The following is a 16643-nucleotide window of genomic DNA, read 5'->3' on the forward strand; positions in this document are numbered from 1 at the left end:
AAAACTAGTTCCCATTAAGCTTGCAGCCGCCCCTTTCAAGTCACGGTGATGTCAAATAGTCATTTAACAGTTTTCATTTTATACTTTATATTTTAAGGCCAGCCTGAAAAAATTAATATTTCCCAAATACAGGTTTAAAATGACATTTAAGACGGAATCTGAGAGATTTTGTGAATACTCCAACGTTTTCATAGCTTGAAGGACAGTCCATGATATATAAAGGACATTTTTTCCATTAAAACGTGGGAAAAAGTACAAATAAATGGATAAATAACGGAAAAAATAAAGGATAGCTGGAACGAGAACAGAAATCTGACCACCAAACAAACCTAATATACTAAAAATTTCTCCTTTTCGGCGAAAAAATTATTGGACTGTAGCGATCTATTGGAGTACGTAACGCAACCTGTGAAACCTCTCAATAAACCTAACGGATTTTGCTTTCACTTTGGATTCTAGAAAACATTTTAGCCAAAAATGAAACGATGGTCACAAAAATCTAGCGACTATACTTTTATATCAAGCGAGTTCCAGAGCGAGGAAAGATCAATATGCATCCAAATCCAAATGGAGCATTTCCAGAAAACAATGTCGCTGATATTACATATCTCCGCATTGTCAATGTGCTTAATACTACGGCCGTAAGGCTCACACAATACACTTAAACGAGACGGTATTTGACACACAGAAAAAGTTGCTCTGATATGAATGTACACACACATTCCTGATTCCGTTCTTCCAGAAATAATCAACATATGAGTGGGTAAGAGTAGTGCGAAAGAGCAAATACATTAGCGGAATGGGAAATAAATGTCACAATACCTCTGATCAGCAAAATCCACCATTTCAAAATCGTTAAAAATCACAACTTCATACTCACAGGAAGCTGCCAGTCACCATTACCTTCTTCATGATAAAAAAAACACTTGTATCATACCTAACGAATGCATATACAAATACATTTATGGCGGGCCGAAAAATAACTTTTTTCGCGATCTAATTTGTCCTAGAGACGTAGAAAGACATTTTGGGTGACACGTGGGAGGCATACAATCGACATTTGTAGATCATTCTCGCCCATCTTGAAGCCATAAAAGTCTGAACAGACAACCTGAAAACTTCGTCAAAATAATCTTGAATGTTATGTTCATCATTTCTTATTGGCCACAGGAGCTAATTTGCAGAGATTCATTCTCTATAGGTGTTTGTCTCGAAATTCAGCGTGAATTTTCTCAAAGTGTTAAACTTAAGGGCACGAGTGAAAGCGGTTAACAGTATCCGATTTTGAAAAACATTCGGATCTGAGACCGTGATATTAGTTGGGAAATTCCCCGCCTAGGGCACATTAGATCGTGAAAAAAGTCACTTTTCGGCCCGCCATAAATATGCATTGGGTATAAACCAAAAATATTTTTTTAACGTTACAGGGAGGTTTTGATGTGAAGTTTAAGAAGCTGAGCTAAAAAACCTATGATGAAAGACTCACTTTTTAAAGGATAAATTTGACATGAACCCTGCCATATCGTTTCTTAAAGGTATTAATCATTCATCATTTGCTTTTGTTTTTGAGAAGAGGAATTCAATCGAAAAATCAACTGAAACATTTTTAATTACAGATCAGTAATTGAAAATAAATGGTTCTAGTAATTGAACATAATATTCCTACGATATTATTCTATGCCAATAACTGTGGTTTTGAAATCCGTTTTCACTCCGAAAAATGGTAAGTAATTTTCGTTCACAAAGTATTCGTGGCGATCAACCTCAAATGTATTTCTGTACATAATTCAATTTCCTTGCCCCTAATGGATTTATGAGTGGGCATGGTTTAAAAGAACTTCATTCTTCAACGGTATCTCCACTCTTGCAACATGTTAACAGCCAACAACCATGGAGTAGGTACCATTCAATAAAGATAGGTTACGTGAAAATTCCAGTAACTTCTAGACCAAAAAGGCAACTTATTTTTGCCAATGATAAGATTCTTTTTTTCTGAAATACCATTCGTACTAAACTTGTCTTTCCATAAGAGATGAAGCACGAAGGTCTAGAATTAGAGGCAAAACCCTGAAAGCATGTACTACAAAAAGGTGAAAAGGAAGAAGATCATTCAGAACCCTCTTTGAAAGACGACCCAGTACATTCGCACCCGAAAAATTATAACAGATAACCGTTAATCTTAAGCAGTAAGTTCGAAAAATTAACATCGAAACGTAATATATGAGTAATGATCAGGACCCGGGCTGAATAGGAACAGCGACCATAGGATTTATACTTCTAATTACCGAACTCCACTACGACTTCGCCCCGTAATCTATTCGGCTACGGTTATTGACTCTAAATAAAATTGACAAATAAAATCTTTTGGATCACAAAAGAGAGGCATCACGAAAATAAGACAGGTAGATGCATAACAGAGTTTCAGCCTTCCCAACCAGGTCTTAGTAAAAACTCGGATGTAAAAAAGTGAAAAGATACTCTAAAAAATCGATGCCTTCCTACCCACTGGACGCAACCAAAATTCAACGGATCCTTAGACTAAAGTGAGACTCAAGAAAAACTAACTTGAAAGTAACTCAGGCAGGCGAGATGTAACGGAAGGGCATCCTGACTTAATAATAAAAAGACGGCTCAAACTTTTTGAGTAACGCAGTGTATTTGACAAACGGCTAATGGTCGAAACGCGTCGTACGTCACTCAACTAATGTGTGGAAAACGCCATCGATTTATAGTGAAGTCAAAATTTAACTCCTTTTACCGGAATTTTGAAAAGTTTTTACTAGCTTGCACTTAATTGGGGCGAGAACATAACATTTCAATTTGTGCGCGGCAGCAGAATTATGGTCGGTTAATAAAGTTTTATTATCCATTATTTACTCATATAATTGCATCCGTAATTACCTTATCCGAGCATGAAGTAATCGGAGACGCTTGGAGTGCCTTTCGCACCATATGCTTCCGGTTAGAACCAGGCGCTGTCGACGAACAATTTTTGCTGGCTCAGTACGAAGCGAAAGCACCTCCAGTGCAGGCTGGCTACGGAAAGATAGTCGCGCGCCGACTACCGTCACTTCGACGGCGCTAAACCACAGTAAATCCAAGATTTCCTCCTCGCGAGAAAAAAATTTCTCCAATGAATTCTACGGTGCTCAATTTTTTCATCTCCTCATTTATCTACCTAAATAAAAATGTCGGAAGCATTCTCTTATAGGCAGTGCCGGCCCTAGCAGGTGCGGGGCTAGGGGCGAACCTTTAGTGCGGGGCCCTTCACTTAAATTATTTAACTCTATACCCCATTTACAAACTCGAGCATTATGAATCCCTACCACTCTCTGGCTAAGTATGTGTTCCCCTCCCAAATTCAGACTTCGTAATTACGCCGTTATGATACCATCACGCAGTTGAGTTCAAAATAGTATAATACAAATAAAATTTATAATTATATTTATTCATAAAATTATAACGTAAAATAAACATAAAAAGCGCGCTTTTTCAATAGGTACGTATTAATTAAAAGTTAATTAGTTGTAAGCCTAAAGCAATTACTGTAAAATGAAAAAAGCCCCGCCCTAAGGCCGGCCCTGCTTATAGGATTATATTCCATTTCAATATCTTCCCTTTCCACATCTTGAGTTACATATCGATGGCTAAGTTCTAACATCACGTATCTCAAAAATAGCAACTTTTGAGGGGAGCAAAAAAATTATTTTTTCTTGTACACTGAAATTAAAAACCAAAAGTTCATAAAACTGAAAAAGAAGCATTCATTTGCAAACAAAGTTGTTTTTTGCTTGTATTTTATTTTTTTTTAATGTTATTACACTTCGTTTGACATATCTCTCTCAAACCGGCCAAATTTGAGATACGTGTTATTAGAACTTAGCCATCGATATCCATTAACACTTACCACTGCTGACTTTAGCACTTTAGATCCCTACCCCATTTTCGATACTCTTGTGTTATTTCCTAACAACCAAACTTTGACGGGAGTATTACGTGTTTAGTATAATTTAAAAGAATGAATTTGGCTTTGTTTTTTTCACTTGTTTATTCAGAGGTTAGTACCACTCTTAAAAAATGGCAAACTACGATATTTTCAAAATACGGATGGCGTAATATTACGCCCGTAGCAAAAATGGAACGATTTCACCTGGAGCAATATTACACTCACAGCACGCCAAGTGTTTAAAACATCAATTGTAGATAGTCAGCTTGTGTGATAAAAAATATTGTAAATCAATTATTCTTATTAATTATACAAGATGTCGTTTTAACTCTTTTTAACTTTTTTGTTCAACTGCACTGGTAACTCGTCAACAACTTTTTCTTACCCTTGACAACCCTTTGCTTATTTATAAACTAGTTTATTTAAATTAACAATTCGTTAAAATAATTACTATTAACTTCAACACTTTCCCTTGTTGATCTAAATTAACATTTCGTTAAAACAATTACTCTAACTCTTTCCCTTGTTAATTAATCAATAATACAACTCTTGGATTCATTAAATTAGAAAAGTCCCATTTTAGAGCTCAATATCTTCAATCGAAGCGTGGACGCGTGCTGGGCCCATAAGCTATTGCAACTAAATTATTCTTCTTATTTATACACGATGTTGTTGTCTCTTTTTAACTTTTTTATTCAACTGCACTGGTAAGTAGTCAAAAACTTTTTTTTACTCTTGACAACCCTTTGCTTATTTATAAACTGCTGTTGATTTAAATTAACATTTCGTTATAATAATTACTATTAACTTCAACAAAAAATAATCACTCTTTGTTAAAGTTTCAAGAGTAGAGAGTATCCCCGCGGGCAGGCACTCAGCCAGGGGGTGGGGTTTTGAGGCATCAGTTAATTCCACAAAATTCTTTCCCTCGTGGGGACCACCCGCGATGCTGAAGAGACCATTAACCCAGGGGCATCTATCCTTTGACAATTCATTTTCGATATAGCTGCATTACATTATGTCTACGAATAACAAACGATGAATCAAACTTTCAGCATTACAAAAAATAAATATATAGTTGACGCAATGATATGGAGTGTTTTCCGATGAGTGCGAATCGACAGAAATATAATTGTATTGGCAACCCGCTTAGGTCCCTGAAACTACACGAAGCTACGTTATGTCCACTTGCCTGCCCGGGGAATCCGCAAGGATCACAATAGGGTGGTTTCCTATTATTTTTTAATGCCTAAATCGGAAGATTATTACTCCTAGAGTGCGAATTTCACGCTCTTAGATTTTCGAATGACGATATCTATTTTTCGCCATTAAACGAAAAGCGAAAATTTTCAAGGGGCGCGAAAACGCGACGGCTAAGTAGGAATGATGGGAAAAGTCCGTGTGACGTCGTTCTGGTTCCAGCTGTCGGCGTGTGAGGTGACCTTGGGGCGAGGCTTGAGCGCTGATACGACGCAGGCTGCTAGCAGGTAGCTGAGTATCCTGGTAGCAGGTAGCGCTCTGCTTAAATAAGGATTATTATTCCCCTATCAAACGAAGGAAACTTTCCGAACTTAGGTAGGTATTTTTATTGTGTGATTATTAAGAGATGTTTCCCTGAGCTCTGTGCCTCATGCATGCATTGGTTACCTCAGACGATGTATAACTCCTATCTTCTCGTATAGAAACTAGGTCCCTGTGACGACACGTGGAGTGGAATCTCATGGGCGCCAATCTGGCCTTTTTCAAATGAGGATAAAATTGACCGTTGCCATTCGTCTAAACCGGTATTTCTAAAACCAAATAATTTATATATTATGAATACACTAACGGTGGGTATGGAATCGAAATCAATGCCTTTCGTTTTCTTTGATGGAGGAAATCACCCTATTGGATGCTGTTTTTTCTACCTGTTTCAATAATAGAAATTTACGTTGGGTGAGGCTTGAGCCGAACCCCCCTAAAGCACAGTCGTGTGAATAGCACACATCCGTGGTAGAGGCCCGATTTTATAATTTCTACAGGCCATCTCGAAAAACGAAGATTTATCCTTCGGATACCCCAAAAAAAATCCCAATCTTGCAAGAAGGTCCGGGGTAAAGAATGCTGAATTTCCCTTACTACGTCACACGCTGTAACTGCGAATGAAATAAAATGAAAGAATTACGAATACCCATTAAATAAATATACGAATACCAATTTTCGAGACGTGATTTGTTTGCAGTTTTAGCATGAGTTTTAGGTATGGGAATCATGATTCACGGCTGTTATTGCTCTTTAAAATGCCATTTAGACCTAAGTGCCTCATATAAAAATTGTAGCAGACGACAAATTGTATTCTAAAATGAATGCTGGTCAATTCAACATCGTGAATCCAAATGCCGTTACACATGCTTGTTGCTTAAGACTAAAAACGCACAGGACACCTTAGCTCTCCTTAGTTTTCATGAACGGGAATTTTCATTAAGACATATTGTTGGTTATTTTTCACGAATTTTGGGATTATTATCATAATTTATAACTTTATCTATAACTAAAAAAAGAAAAAATTATAATAAGTGTACCATCACACATCATTTAAAAACTGCAAACAATAATGGAATCCCGAAAAGTTGCTTTCACGATAATCAAGGAGCCCCGAAGTAATGGTAGTCCATGAGTTCGTTAACGATTGTATCACCCTTTTGTTTTGAGGTTTTGGAAAAAAATAGCGCACGATTAACTATCATAAGAACACGTAATACATAAATCTATCCTCATCACATCAGAAATACTTTAACTCGGGAATGCGATAGAAATAATTTTACTCGTAAAATATTTTTCGACAATGGCGAAGATAACGATAAAGATATTTGTAGATATATGCCTGTATAACGGCTATGTATCTTTCAAAACCAAAACGAGTCGGTTAATTTATAGCAATTTGTAAACACCCTTCCCTCACCTCAGGTAAATAAAATTTCTTGCTGTCTAACCTGTAGCCGTTATATAATGAATGCAGAAGAGATACTGCCGCATTTCGTATTTTCCCAACATTCTTCAAAAACGTGAAAAGAGGTGTAATTGATAAAAAAAATGGCATAGAATGTCGAAACCATTGCCGTGAGTTGAGTCTTTTAATTACCATTCTAGCGTGGAAATTACCATTTGTAGTTTATATCATAGATATATCGCATTTCCACCAAGTTGAGCCTAAAACGCTTTTATACAGAGGTGCAATTGCTCTAAAGCACAAGAGAAACGGTCAATTTTCGTGTTTGGTCTGGTCCTTAGTATATCCTCGGATGGTATGGCAACAAAAGAAAATTTACTTAGCGGAGTTCAAATGAAGTACCAACTGAAGAAGATGAGCCACTAATAATTCCGCATCAATCTCTATTCTCTCAGCGTTAGCGTTAAAAGAGGATTTCAAAAGGAGAGTGGTATGCATTGCACTGATTGGGAAAGAATGAGCTCTCGCCAAGCGTTCCTGCAGTTCATAATGATTCGTTCTTTTGAAAAAACACGGTAACCTTAACAACATATAAGTAAAAAAGTTATTTCAACAGAATTAAGAGAAATTTGGACAACGAATTGCTGAACAAAATTTCTTCCTTTCGGTTGGTATTTTCCGAAGGACAATAAATACTTAGAAATAAGAAGAAACTTCGGAATAATTTCCCATCATCACTCGGGGCCCCAGGGTCGACGGTTTTTGGAGCCGACTCGGAAAAGAACTGTGCCCGCTGACTCGCCCAAACCTGTGGATGGCGATTCAAGACCCTCAAAGCACTTTCTAGTCTTTTAAGTGAGCTGATCCGGAAATAAAAGGCCAATTAGTGAGTTGTACGATCTTACGGATGCTGATGAAAGGGCGGATTTATTGGTTCCATACGGTTCCAATTTAATGCGAGAATGTAGTCTCGCTATTCAATTGCATGTAAAAAAAAATGTACCAAAAATAAATAAATAAATCCGTGGAAGAAAACGAAGTCGTTTTAACAATAGTGCACTTCAATAATATTAATTAGAATCAGTGGGGATATTACAGGAGGGCCCCACCCGGGTTAAAGAACATTTAATTCTATAAAACTTTTAGTGTACGCAAGTTAATAAAATTAGGTAGTTTTCTTGTAACCTTCCCACTTCATCCCAATTATATTTGCTTCGCAAGTCTAATTTGACATTTCAATCTCCATGGTAAACTTACATTCTGGGCCTTAATGTAGAGGAGTATAATACAACGTACTGTAACATGCGAGATTTGTTTCCACGAGCGAAATATGCTTTTACATACCTTTCACACTCGCACCAATTTTTGAGAAAAACTACAAAGTGTGATGAACAATGTCTCCTCAATACCCATCCATTTTATGGCTTGATTTGATGTCCGCGTAGAGTGATGAGGACCAAACATTCCAGCTCGATCCGAGAATTTTTACTAGAAAAAGTATTTATTAATTCCTTAAGCTCTTACACTGAAATTTTCAGCGCATATGGAGTACATCCTTGTGAACAATTGCCTGTATCTCATTTTAAATATTAAACTCACGATTTCCTCAAATTTATTTATTTTAATATGAAAAAAAGACAAATATTGAAAAATTTCCACTCGATACGTACATAAAATTTGAATATGATAACATAAATTTTAACTGAATAAATCATCACGAAAAAAGATAAAATACCACCGGAGGAGAAGGGTTTATGCATACTCTTCGTTGGTCGGTACAAGAATTTTTGCCTACCAATGTACATGATTTTAGAATTCGTTTTATTTCTAATTTAATGGTTTGAAACTGACATTAAATCTCATGACAAGGACCACCAGATTTCGGTCACTCGCGGTACGTAGATACAATTTTCAAGGCATGGACTATGCTGAAAGGGTTTACACCAATAAATACACAATACACAAATACATTTAAATACACCAATGGAAGCAGAATCAGGGGTCAAATTACTTTTACAAAAAACAATTAAACGATCTTCAGGTTTAAATCTCATACACCTCTTAGATGTTAATACATTCGAAGAAACAGTAGTACAATGCTCCTTCTGATAGGATTAAAAATTATTCATTTGAATTGTTTTATAACACAAAACATCAGAAGCAGGAAAACTTTCAAGGCCACCAATATTCTTCTACTGGCTTACAAGGCCACTGTCTTCTAGCAGTTCGGACCAATCGTCGAGACGATCGATATCTGTTTGACAGGTCTGTATACATAGTATTACCGTATTTTCCGGATGCATATAAAACAAAACTAGAACGCGTGAAAAAAGTTATCTCGCAAATAGCAGTTACTAATTGTGGGGTCAATTGACACTCATAAAAGCCATTAGCAATAAATTCTAAAAACTTATCGTTAAAAGTTCACTCGATGCCAAATACATGCTGGATAATTGGAGGGGATCGGGTTGGTGTGGTGGCTAGTGCTGGCTTCCCACCCGGCGGGCTCGGGTTCAAATCCCGGCAGTGGCAGAGAATTTTCTGAGACTGCCCGATCCCTGCTTGAATGTTGTGTGGAGGATATTTCAAGCGCAACACTCCGTCCGTCGGATGGGACGTTAAGCCGTGGTCTCCTTGGCGCCTTTCGTTAAGAGCAGGCTAACGCCGACGCCGGGTTTCTCTCCACCCTTCCTTCCACACCCTTCCCTCATGGCGCAAATGACCTCAGCTGTCGGTCGCCTCCTCCAAATACCATACCATACCATAATTGGACTCCTAACTCAATATTGAACACACAAATAGCTGATGACGGAAGAAAAAATGGACAACCATAAGATAGCGATAATTTAGCAAATTCCAACGATTACTTCTGCATATAAAAGTAAGTCCACAAGGAGCATCAGGCAGTTTCCAAGACTTTCGGAACAAAACTTTTGACAGAGTTCAGCAGCAGCTGAAGTATTACTTGGCGGAAAGGAATTCCCAAGGTGAGAACATTTTTAATATTTTGGTAATTAAAGCGCTTCATAGTTAGGGCGGCTAAAAAAAGTGCAGAAAAGGAGTACATGTTGTCAATTAGTTTCTAATAATACGTCAAAGGGAGAACTTGAAAGAGCATGTACAAATTCCCATCAGTATAAAGTCACCATTTATCTAAAATTCAATTAGATTTTTTTCTACCATACTCTTCGCCACCTAGCCCAAAAGAGTATTGCGTTCACCCATCAAAATTCTTTCTAGCGTACTATAATACACTAAATAGCAATAAATCATGCACTTAAATTTCAAGATTCAAGCCACAACTAGTTATATAATGAAAATTTCTATATACAGACCTCAAAATATAGAAAAGACAACTTCGAGCATTTATATCATTGATAAAACAGAGTTTGTTAATCATTTAAACAGGAGCAAGGAAGAAGTGACGAAATACAAGATGGATCCACTACCATGCACGCAGCCGTCTGGAGAAGCCGCTGTTCTGTTCATGGCAAGTATCGTGGCGCTGAGTGAACTTCAGCGCGAGATTGGTGACAACAGCATCTATCCGGCCGACGCCACCATCGGCACAGAATACGACTTCATCATAGCTGTCGCTGGCCTGCCTGGAAGCGCGCTAGCCAACAGGCTCTCAATAAACCCAGACTGGAAAATTTTACTGCTGGAAGAGGGCGCGGATCCCCCGTTCACTTCTCAAATTCCCTCACTGTCCGCCACCCTGGTCAACAGTTCCATCGACTACGGGTACCTCTCAACAGGAGACAGAGATTACTGCCTTGGAATGGTGGACCGCAAATGCAAGTTTCCAAAAGGAAAGGTTCTGGGCGGGAGCTCCACGCTGAACACCCCGACGTACTGGCGGGGTAATCCGAGAGATTACAACAGGTGGGCGAGAGCCAACCAAGGTTGGTCATATGATGACCTGTTGCCTTTCTTTGAGAAGTCAGAGGGTGTTTCCGACGCAGCCAGGGCAGACGAAGAGGAGGCGTATCTGAGCGTGGAGCCGTTTGACGGTGGTGACTTTCCCCTGATGACGGCCCTTAGGCAGGCCGCCGGTGAACGAGGACACCTAATCCCACCAACCCCTCAGAAGATCTGTCAACGGGGTTTCTACGACACTTTCGGACTTTTAAGCAGTGGGGAGAAGTCTTCCGGTGCCAAAGCTTACCTACCGCCTCTCAAGGAGAAGCCAAACGTTGATTTGGTGAGAAATGCGGTCCCCAAAAAAATTAATTTTAACGCCAATAAAAAAATAGAATCTGTAATCATCGAAATTGACGGGGTACCCACAACTGTGAACGTGAAAAAAGAGCTTATCCTTTCTGCAGGATCAACTGCAGATCCAAAAATTTTGATGCTCTCAGGTATTGGGCCCAGAAAGCACCTAACCGACCTCTCAATACCAGTGGTAGCGGATCTACCAGTGGGAAGACATATGCAAGACCATGTGCTGTTTCCGGGAGTGGTGGCCACCATAAACAGAGGCGATTCCCCCGATGACTTGGTGATACGTGACATAAGAGACGTAGCAGCCTACTTGTTGGACAGAACGGGGGCACTGTCAGGCATTGGATACAGAAAATTCACCGGCTTCATAAACTCGAGGCGCTCTAGGGATACCAGAAGTACCGACATTCAAATTTTGTTCGATGTATTCATGCAAGGTGACACGCAACGCCTGCTTCAATTCACAAAGCTATACAATTACAACGCAGAAGTCAGGGCCGAGTACTCGGCTCTGGTGAGCCAATCTGACTTGCTCATCATAAGCCCGGCGATCATGTATCCGAGGAGCGAAGGGTACATGGAACTGGCATCCTCAGACCCCACCGATCCGCCCACGATAGTACCGAATTTCTTCGACGACACGAAAGACGAAGAAAAGATGCTCTCCGGAATAGCCGATGCGATGAGAATACTCAAGACGAGTGCCCTGAAAGAGGCGGCGAGAGTCGAGCCCAGGGCCCTGCTGCGATCTTGCATTACAGGGGCCGGTACGAGAGGTATACCAGGAGCGAACGGCGACATTGACGATTCAGACGTCATGACGAAGAGTTACTGGCGTTGCGCAATGAGGACCCTGTCGGCTCCTCAGAATTTCGTGGGCACGTGTCGCATGGGGCCAAGGCGAAGGAATTCGGTCGTAGACCGCCGCCTCAGAGTTTACGACGTAGATGGACTCAGGATCGCTGACAGCAGCATCATGCCCTCGATCACGACCGGAGACGTCACCGGCGCCGTAGCAATGATAGCGGAGAAAGCTGCCAACATGATACTTAGTGATTGGAGTCGTTAAAAGGGAGGAAGATCACGGCGGCGAAGTTCAATCCCTGAAACACCCACAGCCATATGCTACATCAACTCCCACTTAGTCAACTACCAACCAAGAAAAAAATACACCACAGTACATATTTGACGACGCCTTGGACTAAACTACAGAGAAGCTTGAGGCCTCAATTGATATTCATTATATTTTTTGGAGAGGATATTTAAAATAAGGTCTACTAAAGGTTATTTCAATAAAAAAATCAGAAACATTCCTTGAAACTCAACCTTAAATAGAATTCCTACCGTACTTTTTTAACGGACAAAAATGTATAACATCTAAGGCAAATATCCTGATTCCCGCTTGACTAGAGAACAAAATATCATCATATACGTAAATTTTAACAAATATTTGAATATATGTATGTAATGCAAGATCTGATGTTAAAGCGGACGTGTGACTGTGACGACGATGTTAACAAATATTTTAATAGATGCATGTAATGCATAATCTGTTTCGGTTCTGTAAGTAGTTTATCATTATGTTTAATAAGCATTTCTTCAAGTGATTAAAAGTAATCTAAATGCTGTTACTGAATTATTTTTTTATCGTGGAAGTATTTGAATAAATATTTCAGAACTAAAAGCAACAACTTTTCATTACAGTAATTAAAAGCCAGTGATCAAACTTAAGTTCACATGAATGCGGTATATGGATCAAATACCATTTCCAATTAATATCAATCATCGTTCAGTCTTTCATAAAAAATAGCCATCTATTGCATAACTTCGAAGACCATCAGAAAAAATATAAAATGGAAAAACATGCGACAATTTGGACAAATATTATGACAGTCTCTTTTTCATCGAATGCGGTACGAATTCTCGAAAGTCCTATTATCCAATAGCATTTAGGCATCGTTTCTACCATTTATGGTTTACACAACCAAAACGCTGGCTTACAAATGCAGCGCTTTAAGTAGAGTATGTAACGATTTTGAGTCTACATGCAGCCACTTCCGATTTCACGTAAGCTCTTTCGACACGTTGAAATTATGGCCATAAACTCTGATCACAAGCCCCCACGGTAGATAACTTGAACAACATCATGACAACAAACTTCACGCAAGATCAAGGCATGGATGACAAATAAGTCATCAGAATAACAAGAAACCTCAACATTCCACAATTCAAACGACGAAATTAGCTTACCTACAAGCTATCATCTACCTTCTACAACACTACATTTAGCTACTATCATTCGCTCGCTACCTCTCCTAGTCTTCTCATTGGTAAACGTAAAAAATCCCTTACAGTTCAATACGTAAAAACACCACAAAGTAATCTTAAAAACACAATAAAAACAAAATGGATAGTAAAATGTGTCCTCCTAGTACCTAGAAGGGTCATTAGTTCGAGTACAAGATGTAGTCATCGATGCAGGAAACTACGAGTAAATGAATTGTTTACTCCGCTTTCACTGTGTGATCCAACGCGAATGTTGATTTAGAAATTGATGGTAGAGGTCGCCTCACACATCTAAGTCCGTCCTCGAGACTACTACCACTTGGGTGTGAATTTCACATATTCAGCGTAAAAAGGGGTGTTTCTTTTTCTGGACCACGTCGTCCTTCAAGGATTTAAATTTGGGGTTTCCGCAGACTTCACCAGGCATTAGAACCCGATACTCTCCGATCGGTAGGCCATATACTAGCGTAAATACTCTACACACAAAGCTGCAAAGCCCCCATAGCCTAATTTTAAACAAGCCAAAATAGTTTGCAGGCTATGATGGTTAAAACTTTGTCCATACTCTTTCGCCTTAAGGGAACTGAGTCAATGTATCGATTAAACGCTACGCTGTAGTGCAGCAAAAAGCCAATACGCATTACGCCAAAATGTCATTCAATTCGCTTCAAAACTGTAAATTCTGAGATGAAAAAGTGTAACATCGGAAGAATGACTCAGCACGTTTAAAATGTTGACCTTGGGGTAAATCGAACAGATAGAAGTCCCTCAGACTTTGCTTTATTTCTTGCTTGAATAAAATTCGAGTAGCCTATGCCAAATACCTACCCACGGAGGCAAAAATAATTTTCAAGAGCCAAATCAAAGAGGCAATTTCAATTTCATTTGCCCTCGATTGCCACCATGTAACTCCATTGTGACCTAATTCATGATTTCAGTATTGGTGCCATGGTATTTCAGTGAGACCTATGGATGTCAGTAAAAGAATCAGTGTTTATTCCAAAAAAATTGTGGGACCTGACTATAGAGCGGTTAAAAAATATACTTGCTTTTCTATATAGAAATCAATTTTCATATTATGAATTCAAATTACTGTTTTGTAAAATAAAAATAAAAAATAAATGCGTTAAAAAAATAATCCAGGAAAAGACCTTTTAAATCAAGTTGTGCCAAATCTAAAGGTGGTTAATATTAGACAGCTACTGATAAAAAATTACCTTTTCCCGCAAGGGCATATTTCGATCTACGCATTGACGAGAAGTCTTGGATTACGACTGAGATCATCGGAATTATAAAAAGAATTCCGGATCGCAACCAGTGACCGCCCGTCACTCGAGCGAATGAGGTGTTGGGTTGGTAAAAGCTCATAGACCATCCTCGGCCTTTAAGTCCGACCTTTTAGTGGGAGACAAGGAAACAATTGAACCGCAAAATAACAGTACAGTAAACAGATCTTCACAGATAGAGCTAGACTTTTGACGAGAACTTTACTCGTGATATCATAATCACTACCTATCACCCTTTATTCAAAATTGATCTCCTAATTCTGAGCATATCAAGGCTATTGCTAGACTCCTGTTATTGTCATTTGACACGAACTTTCTTGAGTTATGGTCAACACCGTGGGCTCTGATAGGAGGGTTGTCGCTGCAGTAAATAACGGCGCAGAACGTGGCTATATAGCGCCACAGATATTCCGCAGTTTCATTGCTCGAGTGACCTGCTTCCTCTTCATGCCCGTTGACACCGCACTAAATGCTCGATACTCACATAACGGCGTTTTCTGGTAGTTCACACAGCCCCAGACGAATGTACGATTAGAAGAGTTGCAGCGTCAGTATGTAGGAGTTAGAGGTAATCACCAATAGCGTCGATCCTCTGGTGGATTTAAGGAACGCATCCTCCCAATATTTCATATCTAGGATCTGTCCCCCAGAGAAGTAATGGGGTTATCACTAATTAGCGTTAATGGGGCAAAAATTCTATAAAAATCGCGGCATTAATGATTTAATATTTTTAATTTCCGGGGGTGGGCCTCCTGACCACTGTTCCACTGGGAGGTATTAAAAAACCGCCTAGATTTCCCAAAAGCCGATTCCGTACTAAATTTTACTGCGATCGACGCCAATGGTAATCACTCACCACTACGATATGGGTAACGGCCCTTTAGCAATTCAATACCGAGTTGAATGCAGGGTTTGGTAATGGAAGACAAAACATGGGAAGAAGTGTGAAAGTCAGAATTCCCAAACACTTCTTTGAATGGCTATATATTGGAAATAGTGTCCATTCATAGCTCAACTATCATTTCAACTTGATATACCTTCTTCCTTAGTTTGTACCCTCTAGATAATCACTTGGTCCCTAGGTGTGAACTCTTACCAGCCCCTCCAATAGAAATTCCAATTGCAGCTAATTTAACTAATTTTTCGCTACGGTTCAAGATTATTTTACAAATGCTTGACCAACTACTATTTCGGCTGTCCAATTTTTGGGCATAGTGGAAAATGGAGTTTCGCTTATAAGTGCACCACAGCACGGTAAAACAATACTGTCAGCGATTGGAGATGGTAGGTCACGACCTAATAAACACTTTTATTTTTCACGTCAGCATTCTCTCGAATGAAGTGATTGGGTCTCTTTCACGCTCAGAAGTAGGTCTACCTTCATGGACATTTTTAGCAAGCACATGATTCCTATGGCTCACTTTACTAGCACCCTCCGAGAAGATTTACAAATATACCACGATGAACCCCAACATCACCGCTGATATCCAATGACGGTACCAATACAAGCAAATGCTGCGACAAATATGCAATTAACTGTATTTTAAAATCCCCCATCGATGAAGCTAATTAACACTGTAGGCATCATTACGTTTTTAATGCCGTAGCTCTGTAATTGAGCATTCTAATACATATAATCAGTGGCGCCGACTCCATGGGGCCCGAGCCCCCTCAATAATTCGTTATGAGTGTAAGGAAAAAAGTGTCAGGCTTGTCGATTTTCCCGGGAGTGTCCAGATATCGAGATTAGAGCTCTCAGTGTTCTAATGTTGATCATATGACTCTTCGAAAATGCTTAAAAAACTTAAAACTTATTAAATTTCCCGGGGAAAGATCCCCGGTTTGGGCCCCGCCAATATTTTTTGTAAGTCGGCGTCCCTGCATATAATATTTAAAAAAAAAGATAATTTAAAATACATAAATATAAACGTTAAAACAATAGAAATTTTAATAATGGCAATGTACGAGC

The 16643-nt window shown here is 39.1% G+C and overlaps 1 protein-coding gene across 1 annotated transcript; it reads left to right on the forward strand.

Moving 5' to 3' along the window:
• The first annotated feature begins 10311 nt into the window (after window positions 1-10311).
• On the forward strand, window positions 10312-12171 carry LOC124155252 (glucose dehydrogenase [FAD, quinone]-like). The gene has a single exon (XM_046528971.1). The coding sequence runs from the start codon at window positions 10312-10314 to the stop codon at window positions 12169-12171; it is 1860 nt and encodes a 619-aa protein (XP_046384927.1).
• Window positions 12172-16643: the final 4472 nt, after the last annotated feature.

This window comes from Ischnura elegans, chromosome 3, assembly GCF_921293095.1.
Source record: "Ischnura elegans chromosome 3, ioIscEleg1.1, whole genome shotgun sequence".
NCBI lineage: Eukaryota > Metazoa > Arthropoda > Insecta > Odonata > Coenagrionidae > Ischnura > Ischnura elegans.